The sequence below is a fragment of the Suillus plorans genome (genome assembly GCF_016647745.1).
Source record: "Suillus plorans strain S12 chromosome Unknown HD556scaffold_121, whole genome shotgun sequence".
In the NCBI taxonomy this organism is placed as follows: domain Eukaryota; kingdom Fungi; phylum Basidiomycota; class Agaricomycetes; order Boletales; family Suillaceae; genus Suillus; species Suillus plorans.
Genome location: NW_024537505.1, coordinates 47,769 through 62,160, shown reverse-complemented (window position 1 = coordinate 62,160; position 14,392 = coordinate 47,769). Strand labels below are relative to the sequence as shown.

Sequence of the window (14,392 nt, the reverse complement as noted above, 5' to 3'; positions counted from 1 at the left end):
GATCTATCAACGACTGATATGGCCAAAGAAGTCGGGCCAACGTCTGATGAGTTATCAGGGATGCTTGAAGCTTGTCCTCTCCTGCAAAATCTTGTGATTAGGAAATCTGGCCCGCTGGCTGGACTTTCACGTCAGGTATCACTCCCGCTGCTTCAGCGGCTTCACTACGAATATTCGTGCATCGGAGGTGACGTCAGGCCATTTAGTTCCTCTTGGCCACTACTACAATAGTTACATTATTCTTGCTAGTACTGTAGAAGAGGCAGGTCTGGTCTCGACCAGACCTGCGCTCAAGAAGGAATTTGATAAGTTGCACGAACGCCATAGATGTTGGCGATCGTATGCGGGGAACTGGCGCGAAGACCACCTGAGCATGGAAAGTGCTTCTCCGGGAGAAAAACAGGAGGTCCAATGATCGCCATCAACCCTTGGCGCGAGGACGAACGAGTCAGCCTACTAGTGTTTAATCAGCCCACATGACGGACTCTGAAGCGGAGGGCTGAACTTCCCTGTTGTCCATATTCATCACTTCCGTGTCCGCTGTAGTATCAACCTAGTATCCGTCTTGTTGTTATGACGTTTACTCACTTGGTATGACCTTGAAGTAAAAATTTCTGACAGCCTGACGACCTCAGCGATGCCACGAATCTGATTCAAGGAGACTGCCGTCCCCTTGTAGGTGCTCGTGGCAAGTACCAAGCCTTCGTGGAAAACTGTCCCAGGTGCAGGTCCGCTGCTTTGCGACAACATAGATCATCTTGTCAAAATGGTACTTCTTCCATCACTGTATCGCGTTACAAGTGTCACGAGTGAGATATATCGAAGGTGTCCGGAAGGTGATTGCTTTGCCAGACGCACTAGCTTTTGACATGTTTCGAGATCGATGCAGACGTCCGTGAAGCATAAAATGCTTGGAACTGTGAGGTAGTAAGTTTTATGCAGCATCGTTACAATTGTAGCGTGTATTCACTGGGTACATCCTGATGCCAATAGTCTTGTATACATTATTGGCTTAATTTGTGATGGTATGATCAGAGATGGGATTGGTGTTGGTATTGGCAGAAGCTCGTCTAAGATGCATCCCTGCGCACTCTGTCAGTTTAGAGTTTTTTCAATAACATGATAGCTTACCCTGCGCATTGCAGATGCTTCTTCATCGCTCATCGCAAGCTCCCTCGTGTAAATATGCGGGTCAGTCATGTATGTATGAACTAGTACTGTGTAATTGTAGATGACCAAGATGATTCATAAGTGGTAGGGTGGTTGGCATGGTGAGGGTATGATTGGGGTTATGGACTGTGATCGGCAAGTATCAGCTTGTATAAGATTCATCCCTGCACGCTATTTAGTTTAGAATGTTCTACATGAACCAAGGACTTACCCTGCGCGATGCCGATCTTAGGCGTTGGATCAGGCGAGTGCAAGCGCGTGCACTGTTGCGCATCAACCGCGTTATCAGGGACGGTGTTGGGGGGTTAGGGGCCTCGAGTTCGTAAATCAGGAACTGCGTGTGTGACGCAGTATTACTGAACACATTACCACCGTGACCTTTGACGCGAGGTATTCGAGTTGTGTCTGTGAAAATGGGTGTATTGTGGTAGATGAGATTCACGTGCGATAAACTTACGATATTGTCCACGTTGATGCCGACGTGAGGTATATTCAGAACGCGAGACATGTTTTTGGTCTGACATTTAGATATAGATGGGTACGTTTGAACGATAATCTATTTTCTTACCGTAATTGTTCCTTTTATAGCAGTTATAAGTGGTTGATTAAGATGACGATTGAATCGTATTCAGATCAACCATTATGTAATAGTGTTTTGTCTCTAGCTTACGTCATGTTGCTTGCACTGGCTTATCATCGACATCTTGCTGAAACCGGTTCTTGGGGTATGAATAAGTTCGTCATCTTGCTGCTGAAGCAGGACAGGACTATACCATCCGTCAAGAGGGTGAATGACCAGTCCCGATACTAGCACCGGAGCCAGACGCTGTATACCTGTTCGTGGAGCTCGACATTAATGTTGTTGATCGGATAGCAAGGCTCGTTGACGCAAACGCGTTCGGTCGGTCGCGTGTGTGCGTACATTGATCGGCCTTTTTGTAGATATTCTTGTGTTCTAAACTTCTTTTGTAGATGTGCCATGCTCCTCCCTTCTCCTGACGACATCACAGTGACTTTCTCGGGCACGATAGACAAGATCTACCTCCAATTCTCCAAATTCCCCGAAGCTCTCGGTGTGGCGATCCGCCTTGATGATGTTGCACTCATCTGACAAGACTTCAACGTCTCTTACCACCCGTGAGTCATGTCACACGCGCATTGCTATTCAGAAATGCTGACTCGGTTGCCGTTTCTCACGACCGTGAAGTAAGTGGTGAGAATTTTCTTTTTTTGTACTCGGACTCAAACTCAATCTATAGCTATCCGCTTTGAAGGTCTCACAATAGTCACACCTAGTAGTCGAGTCATTCTCTCAAAATCCGTATATACATACAACAACGTTTTGCATTGGGCCGTCGATCATGTATGTGATTAATATTCAACTTGAGATTCAATTCATAATTGTGGCGAATTGCATTGACAGGGTTTTACGTGCGCCTTCTAGGGTTCGGTTGGCAATTCCGGGGGCTCTTCGCCAATCGGATTCACACAGAGCCGCTGATGCGCAGTATAACGTTTTGACATCATAGGTGAGCTTCCGGGACGCCACTGCACATTCCACAGCCCAGATATCGCTTGAATCCACTGACCCCATTTATGTGTTTCTAGCTGTTTTTGCCCAAGGCCTTCCGAGTCATATGGTTATCTGCACGTGGTAAGTTCGTTCTGTATCATTTTCCACGAGGAACCAAAGGGCTAACCCATGTGTACTGAGGCTTTCCACTTAAATATGACCGACATGAGCAGTTGAGTCGCTTCAAATTCCCCCTGTTCAAATCTTAATCACCCATGACCTGCCAGATTCACCGACCGTGTTATATTGATAAACTTCCTGTGGAAATCCTGTCTCAAGTATTCATGCTAGCCGTACATGACACACCCAGTGAATCCCTTCAAAGTGTCTTGATGCCGCATGTACTTGCGTCGGTGAACCTGTGCTGGAGAACAGTCGCACTCTGCACTCAGAGCTTGTGGTCAAGCCTCATTATTGATCTTCACAAGATCACCCGCAACCAAACCGGTGGGGGCTTTTCACCGTTGGCCACAATGATCGCACGATCAGGACGGTCCTCGGTAGATATTATTATAAGAGCTCAACAAGGCTCAATGTCAGGTACTGAAGAAATGATGTAAGACGCATCTCGATTTTAGCTGAGTACGGGTATCTAAACGTCTGCCTTTAGGAAAAGAAAAAGCGATTTCACTAAAACAATGTCCCGATATGCTGACTGTATGCCCGCTATTTTCATCCTCTTATTTCGTGAGATGTATCGGTGGCGTTCACTGGAAATCGTCAGTGATACTTGGATGCCGATTCATAGCGCCCTTCAACTTCTCAATGAGCGCAGGACAGAGGGCTCAAGTGCTCTGCGCCTCGAGTCTATAAGGCTGAAGAGAACCAACGACTACCTCTCTTACTTCTGGCTTTTCTGTCCACGCATAGCGAAGATGGTGGAAGGGACTATGCTTGCCGCTTTGATTGGACCTACCAGTCAAGGTGTCTCAGCGCAATCCCCCCCCCTTCCAAAATTGCGAAACATAGCTCTATATGGTGTTCATTTGAACTGGACAAATTTCCTTCATTATACTCTTGGCGCACCTCCCAATCAGTCACTTACTGTCAGTCGCTCTATCCAGTCGCTGGAGCTTTCCCACCACAGCGGAGAAGTAAGGCCAACGTCTGATGAGTTTTCAGGGATCCTTGAAGCTTGTCCTCGCCTGCAAAACCTTGTGCTTAGATTCTCTGGCCCGCTGGCCGGACTTTCACGCCAGGTATCACTTCTACTTCTTCAGCGGCTTCACTACGGATATTCTTGTGTTGGAGATGGCGTCAGGCTATTCAGTGGGCTTCATGCCCCCAACCTGATGAAACTTTCCTTGGAGGGTCGAAATTTATCCGGTCGCACATCTTCGCCCATCGAGGACGATGGTGAAGATGACAATGCTGACAGCCTTCTGAAATACTGCGCGACTCATCCCTTATTTCCAAAACTGCAGGAATTGTCGCTTTACAATGTCAACGCACCGGTGGCCACGTTCACTCTCCTCATGGACGCTATTCCCACGCTCTTTCATCTGTTATTACATCGCACACCAAATGCGCTCCCGGCACTGTCGCCCATCCGGAAGTCTTTGGCAGATCGCGGTATGCCCTGCCCTGCCCTCAGGTCCATCCATATTTTCCCAAATTCGCATAAGGACAGTCTCAACGCTACACTGAAACGGCGCAGCACAAGCGCCCCCAGATTTGCTGAGTGGCAATGTGAAGAGATGACGGAAGGTGGAATAACGGTGTTTTTCGGTTGTTCGAGAGTTGCCTAGTGCAACAATGTATAGTGTAAGAACGTGTCAACATTTAACGGACAGCGAATAATGCGATGCTACATCTACAATTGGCGAGAGAGCTACAAGAGACACACGATGCGAACTGCCACAGGCTTGCTCTCGAGGCTAATTAGAATCATGGTTACGGGTGTCAGATATGACGGATGAGAGGATGAATGGCGTCTGGAGCTGATTTCGATGAAGAACACAAAGTAAGGGCTGTACACAACACATCACAATGGATTCGTGAGAGGATGTATCGGACATTATGATATGCCTATGAAGTCCTTGGTCAGCAAGATCCCTCATGCTAATGTCTGTTTCCTAAGTCAAGTCATTGTACGTGAGTGTCGGTGAAACTTAACAAGTTGAGTGTGCTCACATGTGGGCGAATTTTGCATTGCTCAATCTGAAAGGAAGGTTGCGCGCCGGGAATGATGGCGCCTGATTGTTGAATAGACACACGGAATGAAGATGCACGAGGACTGACAGAAAGCAGTTCACCTTGTCCATCCTAGTAGGCCATCCCAGCTAAATGTGCATATCTGTATTCAACACTTGAAATGTGAAGAACGACATGGGGGAGTTGTGATACTTTGCTGACGTCAAAATATCAATTATGGATGGAGCTACGCACCTTGAATTGGAGGTTACAGTGGTGGGTTGACCCTTTGAGACATTGAGAGGTACGTCTATGCCCAAGCCCAGTTTTATACCAGTGTCACTGATGGTTTTTTTGCAGGCGAGGAGGCCGAGGGGCATTCGAGAGGGCGTTGATCAGAATATCATATTGGCTTACATTTCAGATGGTACGTGCTTGCATAGGCATCCGACAATGTTCGTGAGCTAGTGAGTCCATGCAATGTACCCACATCTGCATCGTATCTGTTGGACGTACAATGTCGACGCTTGATTCTAGGGGGTGGGTAATGCGGATGAATGACGGTGCGTGTGAATCTGACTGTGGCTGACAGTGTGTTTGGTCAAAGAGCCTTGCACTGCTTCATTGTGTACTCGGTTGTTCATCGTCTAACATAACGTAGACCGCGACAGGAACTGTTGGAAATTTTGATTTCAAAGTCATACCAAGTTAAGTAAACATCATCACAAAAATGCAGATTAACAACAACACGCAGACTAGGTTGATAGCACAGAACGGAGACGGAAGTAACGAACATCGACAACAAGTCCTGCGTAGAGTCCGTCACATTACCCTCGCTAGGTTGATCAAAAACACGTAGGCTGACTCGTTGATTCTAGCGCCGAGGGTTGCACTCGTCGAGCTCGTTAGTTGCCTGCTGCCCAGCCCTACTTGCCAATACGAAGCGAATAAAGTCGACCTCTGAAGGAAGATATTTAATCTGCTTAAACAGATGCTGGGAATGGCCAACAAATTCCTCCATTGTTAGCTGGGCAAGATCGTTGATCTCATCCGGGTACTGCATCGTAAGGAGCGTCCAATGTAACTTTGGAAAAGGAGCAGAACGGATGCGGTATGTGGCGCAAGTTGCAACGAGAACTTGAACTTTCAGTGCGAGTGCAATTAGTTTATAACCCCGGCGACATCTCGCTTCAGCACCAGGACAATATTTCCTAATCCCATGTGCGCCATGGAGCAGGGAGAGATTGCGCTCATTTACGTTTTCGTTTTGAGACTGTCCCTCGCGTACAATCAGCCTGATGAGCACTTTGATTTATCTGGACGTCAAAGTGTATGTAATATATTTTGTACTTTGTATTTACACAACACATTGATAGGCTGCTACTGCACGTGCTACGGTGCAGATCTAGATGTCTTGAAGCAGATCCGATTTGCGGTGTTCTAAACACAACTGGCATGAGAAGGGTGCGCTGGACCAACCTGCCGCCAGTGCAGCTGACTCAACGATAAAAAAGCTACTTACTACAATTACTATCCCCTACGTAGCGGTCTGTTCGTGAGACTGCCCATTCCGTGAGTCACTTTTTGGCGTGGAAACGTGATGCATTAATGATGGTTTTGGTCGCGCGATGCAAGTAATGTACGGTACTTGAGTCATGAAGATATTCGCGAAAAAGCGACTCACGAATAGACCGTTACTAACTCAGGGATAGTACGGTTTATATGTAATTCGGATGGACCGTCATTTCCGTGAGTCACACTTTTAAAATTCTTCGCGTCGCTGTGTTACCAATAATCATGCTTCCACGCCAAAAAGCATGACTCACGAAACAAGTCATAAGGGATTCAGATTGTGTGAAGTTCAAATGCCGGAGCAGAGTTAGTCTACAGCCGAGCGTGTAGCATTTTACGCTAAGATCTCAGGGTGATGAGGCAAGCGGAGTTCCCTAACAGCTTCAGCTCGAGGGACTCGGACGCGTTTGACTCCGAAATAAATCCACACACTAGCGAGTTCACCAATGAGAGAGCGCCCCGAGCAGCTTAATTACTCAAGTACTTATGACTCAGGAAATCTTGCAAGAGTCTGCCCGTTTGCATCGGTGCCCGCTCGGTTTGCACATCTTCGACCGGCCCATCACGAAACCGACAAGCCTGCAAGTTGTAGCATCATTCGGATCATTACCAGCTTGTTAGCCATTCGCTACTACTACAGATCTCAAGTTTTTTGCGCTCGACGTAATTTCGTGAGTCACGCTTTTCATCAAGAATGGACCGTAACCGAGAGTAATCCGCCTTTTCCCGCAGGCTAGCGTTCATTAATATGACGATCGATAGTATCCGTCGGCACTGGTTGGGCTTGTGGCGAGGGAAATTATCATAAGGCAAGCCTATCAAGTTTCGGAATTTTCGTTCGAGTGCATGCCGAATAACAGCCTCGTGGGATGGTAGAATAAGAGAGTTTACTGATGCGTCCCCCAAAGATCTAGTCACGTCTATCCCCAAAATGCCAATCATTCCATACCCTCTTGCTCTGATCCAACTCTGGATCGCCAATCCAGCGCTGCCGTGGTCAAATCCGGTGTGGCAGTCTGTGACACACGTTGTTGGCGAGCCGTGGGCGTACGACCATGGCGAGGATGTGACTGCTGCCGCCAGATATTATGACGTTACTGGATGGACCGTGGGCAAGGCTCAGGCAGTCGAAGCTTTCATTAACAACTGTAAAATGGCCGAGGAACCTGCTGAACACTATGCTCTTAAACGACAAGATAATGACCATGAAGGTCGTTGTTTGTGGAACGCCTGGGTTAAGACTTCATGGGCCAAATGGAATATTAACAAATTGGTCGATGAGATCTTCGAAGAGAGTGGTTGCGCGCCCCACAATGTCATGGCCAGGTTGAATTGCAAGATCGCAGACGACGTAAGTCGTGTGCCAATCCATCTTTCTCATAATATGACGTAGCCATGTACTTAGTTTCCGACGATGGAAGCTGCGCAGGTGAAGCAGATTGTCTCCATCAAACTAGCTGATGTGTTATTTGGTGACGATGCATTTACCGACGGATCCTTCCTTGCACTACCCATCGTGACGTTTGTCAGTACAGTGCTGGTGTCAACGTGGAGTAGGTATCGGAAGGCGATCAAAAGGCAGGCTAACAGCATCGACAAGAAAACTAAGGAAGTTGAAGAGCAATGGCTAGGTAAGCCGCACAGTTTGGTGACTGAAGGCGAGAGCTAACTTTCGGGCAGTCATCACGGCCGCAAATGCAAAACCTACGATGGCCAGCATCCGCACTTACATGAAGAAGCTGGAGACCTTGGTCACGCTTCTTAGTGTGTTCAAAGACCAGGAGACGGCAAAGAACCTTGATGCGCGTCGTGAACAGGTCAATGCGATGCTGGCTGCTGCCAAGAAAGATCCTGCCAAAGCAGAATCAATAGGAAGTCGGTGAACTGTATTTGACTGATATGTACACGATGACTGAAGGTTACTATTGTTTAGGGCTTCCTAAATCTCTACGGGATGCGCTTGACAAGCTGGCCACCGAACGAGAAGTCAAAGAGCTCGAACTTTTGATCGAGACCACACTTGCTGCAATGGTGCCGCTTGATGGTGATGAGGTGGCAATAGACTTCACAGAGGATATGGATGTGGGTGATTGGAAGAGCGGAGTTGAAGAATATGACAAGTGCAGCGAAGATGACCTTTGGGAATACCTGGGTCTGCCAGAGAAGAGGCTACCTTTTTTCCAGAGGCGATCTGACCCCGATGCCGCCATTGACCCGTGGAGTGAAGAAGGTCAGCGATGGCTTGATGATTCGAAGAGTCCAGCACAGAGTTTGGCACCTCGGTGGCACCAGCTAGTTGGCATCCTGAGGCTAATTGACAGGTTTTTGGACGGTAAACCGGTGATGCTGATGGATGGCGTTGGGGTTGGAAAAACCATGCAGGCTGTTGGTTTGATTGCGTGCCTTGCACACTACAAAGAGCATTACAGGAAGCACGGGAAGTTTCCTGGAAAATTTTGTAAGCAATCTGTTCGGCTTCCGGCAATGGTGCATGCGCTGATGGTTACCTTACAGCACAACGTTGCCACCAGGGGACAGGTGGCAACATTCCAGACTTACCCACCGTCATTATGAGTCCCCCTAACTTACAACATCAGTGGATGAGCGAAATCCAGCGGTATCTAAGGCGAGCAACGTTTGACGTCCTCCCTTACACGGGAAAATATACCGCACGTTCACAGTGGTGGACAATGGCTTGGAGTAAATGCCAGCAACCTCCGATACGACGCATCATTTTAGTCACGACAAATGTAAGTGGCTTCTGAATATCTTATCAGAATACAAAATAACTCATGTTTGGCAGGCAGCGCATGATGATGCAGCCACCGTATTCATCGAGGGCGATAGGGACAGTTACGGGCAGCCAATGACTAGCCCTCGCTTTGAACGAACTGGTCCCAGTACCCTCTTCGGTCGTGGATACAACGTGACGTTTTTCGACGAAGCTCACTGCGCAAGGAAATACAATAAAGTACACGTAGCAGCTCGAGGACTTCAGGAGAGGTCTCACTTGATGGTTGCAATGACTGCAACGCCGGTCACCACGAAACCCACGGTAAGCCTGCCTAAATGCCATCAATCAGCGGATGTTACTGACTTTGGTCGATATTGGATTTGATGAACACCAGGACCTTTGGATTATGGGTCAGCTGCTAGGGCTTCCGCAATTCAAGGATACTGCCCAGCTCAAGAATATGAACCGAGAATTGGCAGCGGCTCAGAGACGGGACCGCAAGGCACAGAGAGAGGCGGGAGTTGAAGGATCGATGCTACGAGGCGTTTTGGTCGGCACCCATAATCCAGAGGCTGCTCAGGAAGAATACCTGCCTGCAATGAAACAATGGATGGGCCGTATGAGAGAGTGGTTCTCCCCTGCTGTCGTCCTTCGTACCCTAGATTCCACTGACAATACAGGCAATAGGATCCTGGGCCTCCCTTCCTATCATGACCATAGCTTAAAAATCAAGCTACTTGACTGGGAGATGGAGAATTTGAGGGGTATTGCGCGGGAATATGTTCATGACTGTCCCATTATAGGGATGAGCAAGGTGAGTTTAATTGTTCCGAACGTAGTCATCTGAGAAACGAACTCTTTTTGAACAGAATTTCTATGTTGAATTTAGGCGGTCCATCCTTCACCCGCATATGAACCCAACTGATGAACATTCATGGACCAAACCGAAATCTCTGGAAGAGTGGAACGGCGGCCCCACCAAAAGTATGAAGTTGGATGTTTTGGCTAAACTTCTGAAATACCATTTGGAGTCTGACGGTCGCCAGCCAATGACGATGGATGAGAGCGGTCGCAGCCTTGTTCCTAACCTCGCCTTCAAAGCTGGAAATACTCGCCCAGATCAGCCAGACAGAATTGTAGTATTTTCAGCTTTCGTAACCTCCAATCAGGCCATTGTAGATGTGAGTGCTGAGGTAGACCGACCGCTCCAGCCTTTTGATCGGATCACTACTGCCAGATCCTGGATCTTCATGGTATTCATGCACTAGAACTTAATGGACAGACACCCATGAAGAAGCGCAAGGACATTTTGGACGACTTCAGGTCATCTGCAGGGACCAAAGGAGCGCGTGTCTTGATTTTGTCAGGTGTAGGTATGGTTGGCTTAAATTTGGCTTGCGCTAATATCATGGTAGTGGTGGTATGTGCATTTTTATATGTGCTCGTATTTCAGGCGTAGTTGATCTTCATGGCAGGATACCCTTTGGTCGGAGCAGGACGATCTACAGTTGCGTGGGCGGATCTACCGTCACCCTCAGGCTAAAGAGGTACATGTTTACCGAGCCATTGCCTTGAAGACAGCCGATGTCTTCCTAAACAATATCTCATTCTCAAAGGGCGCAATGCATGAGGCATTTGTAGGTGCTGACAAGGAATTTCGTAAGTGTCTGGCTTAACTCTGGAAGGCTTGGCTAAAAAGCATATCTGTAGGATGCATGTTTAAAGATGATGATGGCGCCATGGGAGATTTGATATCGGTATTAGGGCCAAAGTCAGATGACTTTACAGATGATGAAGATCCTATGGACGTCGAGCATGAACCCGTCGGGAGGAACATGGCTGGCAAAAAGAAGACGCGTACCAAAGCGACAGCTAAGAACCCACTCTCTCCTGCCAGACCGGCCACAAAGCGCAAGGTTAAGGGAACTAAGACAAAGTCCACGACCGTTAGTATTGATGATGAGTCTGGGGGCGACTTACACAAGCATCGCAAGGATGAGCAGCCACCAGCCAACATTACGATCAAGGAGGCACCGAGTCAGGCTGGTACAACGAACACTGTCACAACGCTACCTCAGTCGCAGGGTGGAAATGACGATTCATCCCTGTCCGACCCACCTCCTCTGACATCTCCGTCTGCTTCTCCCAGCCTTCTTCTCCGTCCATCTCTTCCACACCACGCCTCTTTATCCACCGATCCTTTGGTTCCGGCTCTAGCTCCCGCCACCGCTCCAGTATCTACTCCCGATGCTCAGTTAGACCAACCTACAGGCTTGCAGGATGACTGCCGGGATAAAGTAGCAGGAGTGGAATTGGCTGGTCATGGCCATGAGATGAGCTGGAATGATAGCCAAGACTGGAATGATTGTGGCGAGCATGAAAGCTGCCTGACTGTGGAGCACGACAAGCAACCCTCCTGCCTCCTCTCCGATCCATTTGATGATATCTTCAACAAGAAACGTGCACCGGTAGCTGATGGAAACTTGGGTACGTCTGTGGCAATTCTCGTGCATGACAAACGGCCCCCCCGCCCTCGCACAGTAAAACCTGGCGCTTCGTCATGGAGGCATAGCGGTACTTATACTGAAGGATCCCAGTCGGCTCAGGCTGGTACCTCACGCCCACGAGGGCAGACCTTCAGGCCTGTCGCATTAGGTTCAGGTCCTGCACATTCTGCCAGGTTCTCCTCCAATGACCGTATGCAACAACTTGAACGGCGGTCTCCCAGATAGATATGTCGGAATGTCTCGCTTATGAAGCCTTCCACCCATTTCCCGCATTATGTAGATCAATGATCAGCTACATCCTTCTGTATTACTTATTTCATATCATTGGATGTTCTTCAAACATAGCCTAATCACTGCCACGTGCGAGGGTTCTCAACCAATAAAAAATGCTTACGTCATACCGTGTTGTCGGCTGGGAATTCGAATTTCTGGAAGGGCAGTCTCAGCGACCTTCTGCAATTTTCGCTTGCACTGGCTTATCATCGACATCTTGCAGGGTCTGTTCACCGATACTCTCTCTCTCGCTATGACTTATTCCCATACTGAACCACGAGAAACTTCTTCTTTCTGCATTTCTCACTCCCTCCTACATCCAAAATCTCTGAACCCGGTTCTTGGGGTATGAATAAGTTCGTCATCTTGCTGCTGAAGCAGGACAGGACTATACCATCCGTCAAGAGGGTGAATGACCAGTCCCGATACTAGCACCGGAGCCAGACGCTGTATACCTGTTCGTGGAGCTCGACATTAATGTTGTTGATCGGATAGCAAGGCTCGTTGACGCAAACGCGTTCGGTCGGTCGCGTGTGTGCGTACATTGATCGGCCTTTTTGTAGATATTCTTGTGTTCTAAACTTCTTTTGTAGATGTGTCATGCTCCTCCCTTCTCCTGACGACATCACAGTGACTTTCTCGGGCACGATAGACAAGATCTACCTCCAATTCTCCAAATTCCCCGAAGCTCTCGGTGTGGCGATCCGCCTTGATGATGTTGCACTCATCTGACAAGACTTCAACGTCTCTTACCACCCGTGAGTCATGTCACATGCGCATTGATATTCACTCTTATCTGCTCAGGACGACGAGGAAGCACCTTGCTTTCCTTTGTGCGCGTGCGCAAATTCCCATCGAATAGTGACGCAGAAGATGAATTCCAAGAAGACACACTAGACTGCCTGAGCAACGCACAGCTCAGTGGAAGTTTGGAAAAGAGGTGGGCGTTGCTGATTTGAAGAGTCTCGAAGTTGTCTACAAGAGTCATCTGGAGACTACGAGTGCGTTTTTCAAGCTATTGTGTTATTGTATTCTGTTTCTGAACCATGATCAGGATCAGGGCTGTCTGCCAGTCTCGTGCTAACCTTGCAGGCATATCCGTCAATGCATTAGTCAACGCTGATTTTGGTAACAATAAACTAACGGTGCAAGCTGAGGAGGGCAGTTGGGTTCACAAGAAAAAAGACCACGGTAAGTATCTTATCAGTTCGTGAAGCCGGTATACTAACACCCGTTTTCTAGGCATGATGGACGCTACAGCCACTCCTGGATTTTGACTCCTCTGGGACACGGACGTTGATCTCAGCCACGTCGACAACTGTACATACTCTCCCGAAGAGTCGATCAAGGTATTATTCACTTCGTGTTACCCCGCATCCCTATTGATCATTTAGGCTGTTGCATTTTTTTTTGCTACAGGCCTGCTGAATGCAAGTTTGCGCAGGGAAGCAGATGCCGCCATCGCGCTGCTAAAAGAACACGTAAGGAACAAATTCGTTCCACTCAAAATGGCCACAATCATGGGGCTCGTTGTCGCACGCGCAGGCTCGCACTGCGACTTTCCTCTTTCCTGCAGTCGCAGGCAAGGGCGTGCCGATGAAGATCGCTGCGCTCAACACGCTCGCACTTGGTATTCGTGTTCGCAGGCAGTGGAAACGGGGAGATTACGAGCACGATCTTGCAGACCCTCGTGGAGAGAGATAATAAGGCTTTGGATGAGAAGTGGGGACGATTGGTGGCGTCGGGGTTGGCGCTGCTTTATGTTGGTACGTTTCCATAGGTTCTTGTGAGTCAAGGTATGTGCTGAGTCGGAGTTGTAGGCTTGTGGGATGCTTCGGATGCCACGCTCGGGACGCTGAAGTCGATTTAGCACTGTATTTCAAGACAGGCACGGAGGTGTGCTCCTTCGTCGCCACCTTGATGCTCTCAAAGAGTAGGAGCAAGCTCAGAGCGCGGAGCGGAACAAGGATGAGAAGGATGAGAAGAAAGAAGATAAGAAATCCAACGATGCATTGCACTTGGTATTGCGATGATCACCATGGGCGAGGGCATCGGTGCCGAGATGTCGGTGAGACAGTTCAACCACTTGGTATACCATTTTGGCAGAAATAATGTCCTGTCGTCTGACTAACGAGTATAATTCTCAGATGCACTACGGCGATCAAATTATCTGCAAATCTGCCCTCCTTGCTCTCAGCCTCGTCAGCGCGTCAAATCTACAGCTCCCCGTTCTGGACACGCTCTCAAAATATAGCCATCACTATGAGCTCACGGTCGCACTCGACGCTATCTTTGCAATGGGCCTCGTCGGCATAGGCACGAACAATGCATGGCTCGTATGTTGAATTGAAGGGTGAAGGGGACACAGAACTGGCTGAAGAGCGTATGAGGGTGAAAATCGAGTGCATCGTGAACGGCAGGAAGTGAAAG

At 48.4% G+C, this 14,392-nt stretch overlaps 5 protein-coding genes across 5 annotated transcripts; 4 read left to right on the top strand and 1 right to left on the bottom strand.

Moving 5' to 3' along the window:
* Positions 1-463: 463 nt before the first annotated feature.
* On the bottom strand, positions 464-1,678 carry HD556DRAFT_1314584 (uncharacterized protein; the record flags this gene model as incomplete). Its single annotated transcript, XM_041300959.1, has 7 exons — positions 464-553; positions 589-733; positions 859-917; positions 1,132-1,217; positions 1,382-1,433; positions 1,540-1,575; positions 1,628-1,678. The coding sequence occupies 7 exons, from the start codon at positions 1,676-1,678 to the stop codon at positions 464-466; spliced, it is 519 nt and encodes a 172-aa protein (XP_041152524.1).
* Positions 1,679-1,843: 165 nt separating this feature from the next.
* On the top strand, positions 1,844-2,456 carry HD556DRAFT_1314583 (uncharacterized protein; the record flags this gene model as incomplete). Its single annotated transcript, XM_041300958.1, has 6 exons — positions 1,844-1,895; positions 1,982-2,084; positions 2,143-2,243; positions 2,286-2,307; positions 2,340-2,376; positions 2,430-2,456. The coding sequence occupies 6 exons, from the start codon at positions 1,844-1,846 to the stop codon at positions 2,454-2,456; spliced, it is 342 nt and encodes a 113-aa protein (XP_041152523.1).
* A 925-nt stretch (positions 2,457-3,381) lies between these two features.
* Positions 3,382-4,491, top strand: HD556DRAFT_1451126 (uncharacterized protein; the record flags this gene model as incomplete). The annotated part of the gene is made up of 1 exon (XM_041307883.1): positions 3,382-4,491. One exon carries the CDS (start codon positions 3,382-3,384, stop codon positions 4,489-4,491), a length of 1,110 nt encoding a protein of 369 aa, XP_041152522.1.
* Positions 4,492-7,379: 2,888 nt separating this feature from the next.
* HD556DRAFT_1250494 (P-loop containing nucleoside triphosphate hydrolase protein) lies at positions 7,380-10,858 on the top strand (the record flags this gene model as incomplete). Its single annotated transcript, XM_041298937.1, has 10 exons — positions 7,380-7,799; positions 7,854-7,969; positions 8,166-8,323; positions 8,382-8,906; positions 8,963-9,198; positions 9,252-9,503; positions 9,697-10,000; positions 10,143-10,363; positions 10,420-10,560; positions 10,658-10,858. The coding sequence occupies 10 exons, from the start codon at positions 7,380-7,382 to the stop codon at positions 10,856-10,858; spliced, it is 2,574 nt and encodes an 857-aa protein (XP_041152521.1).
* A 3,142-nt stretch (positions 10,859-14,000) lies between these two features.
* On the top strand, positions 14,001-14,307 carry HD556DRAFT_1451124 (26S proteasome non-ATPase regulatory subunit 2; the record flags this gene model as incomplete). The annotated part of the gene is made up of 2 exons (XM_041307882.1): positions 14,001-14,051; positions 14,110-14,307. 2 exons carry the CDS (start codon positions 14,001-14,003, stop codon positions 14,305-14,307), a joined length of 249 nt encoding a protein of 82 aa, XP_041152520.1.
* Positions 14,308-14,392: the final 85 nt, after the last annotated feature.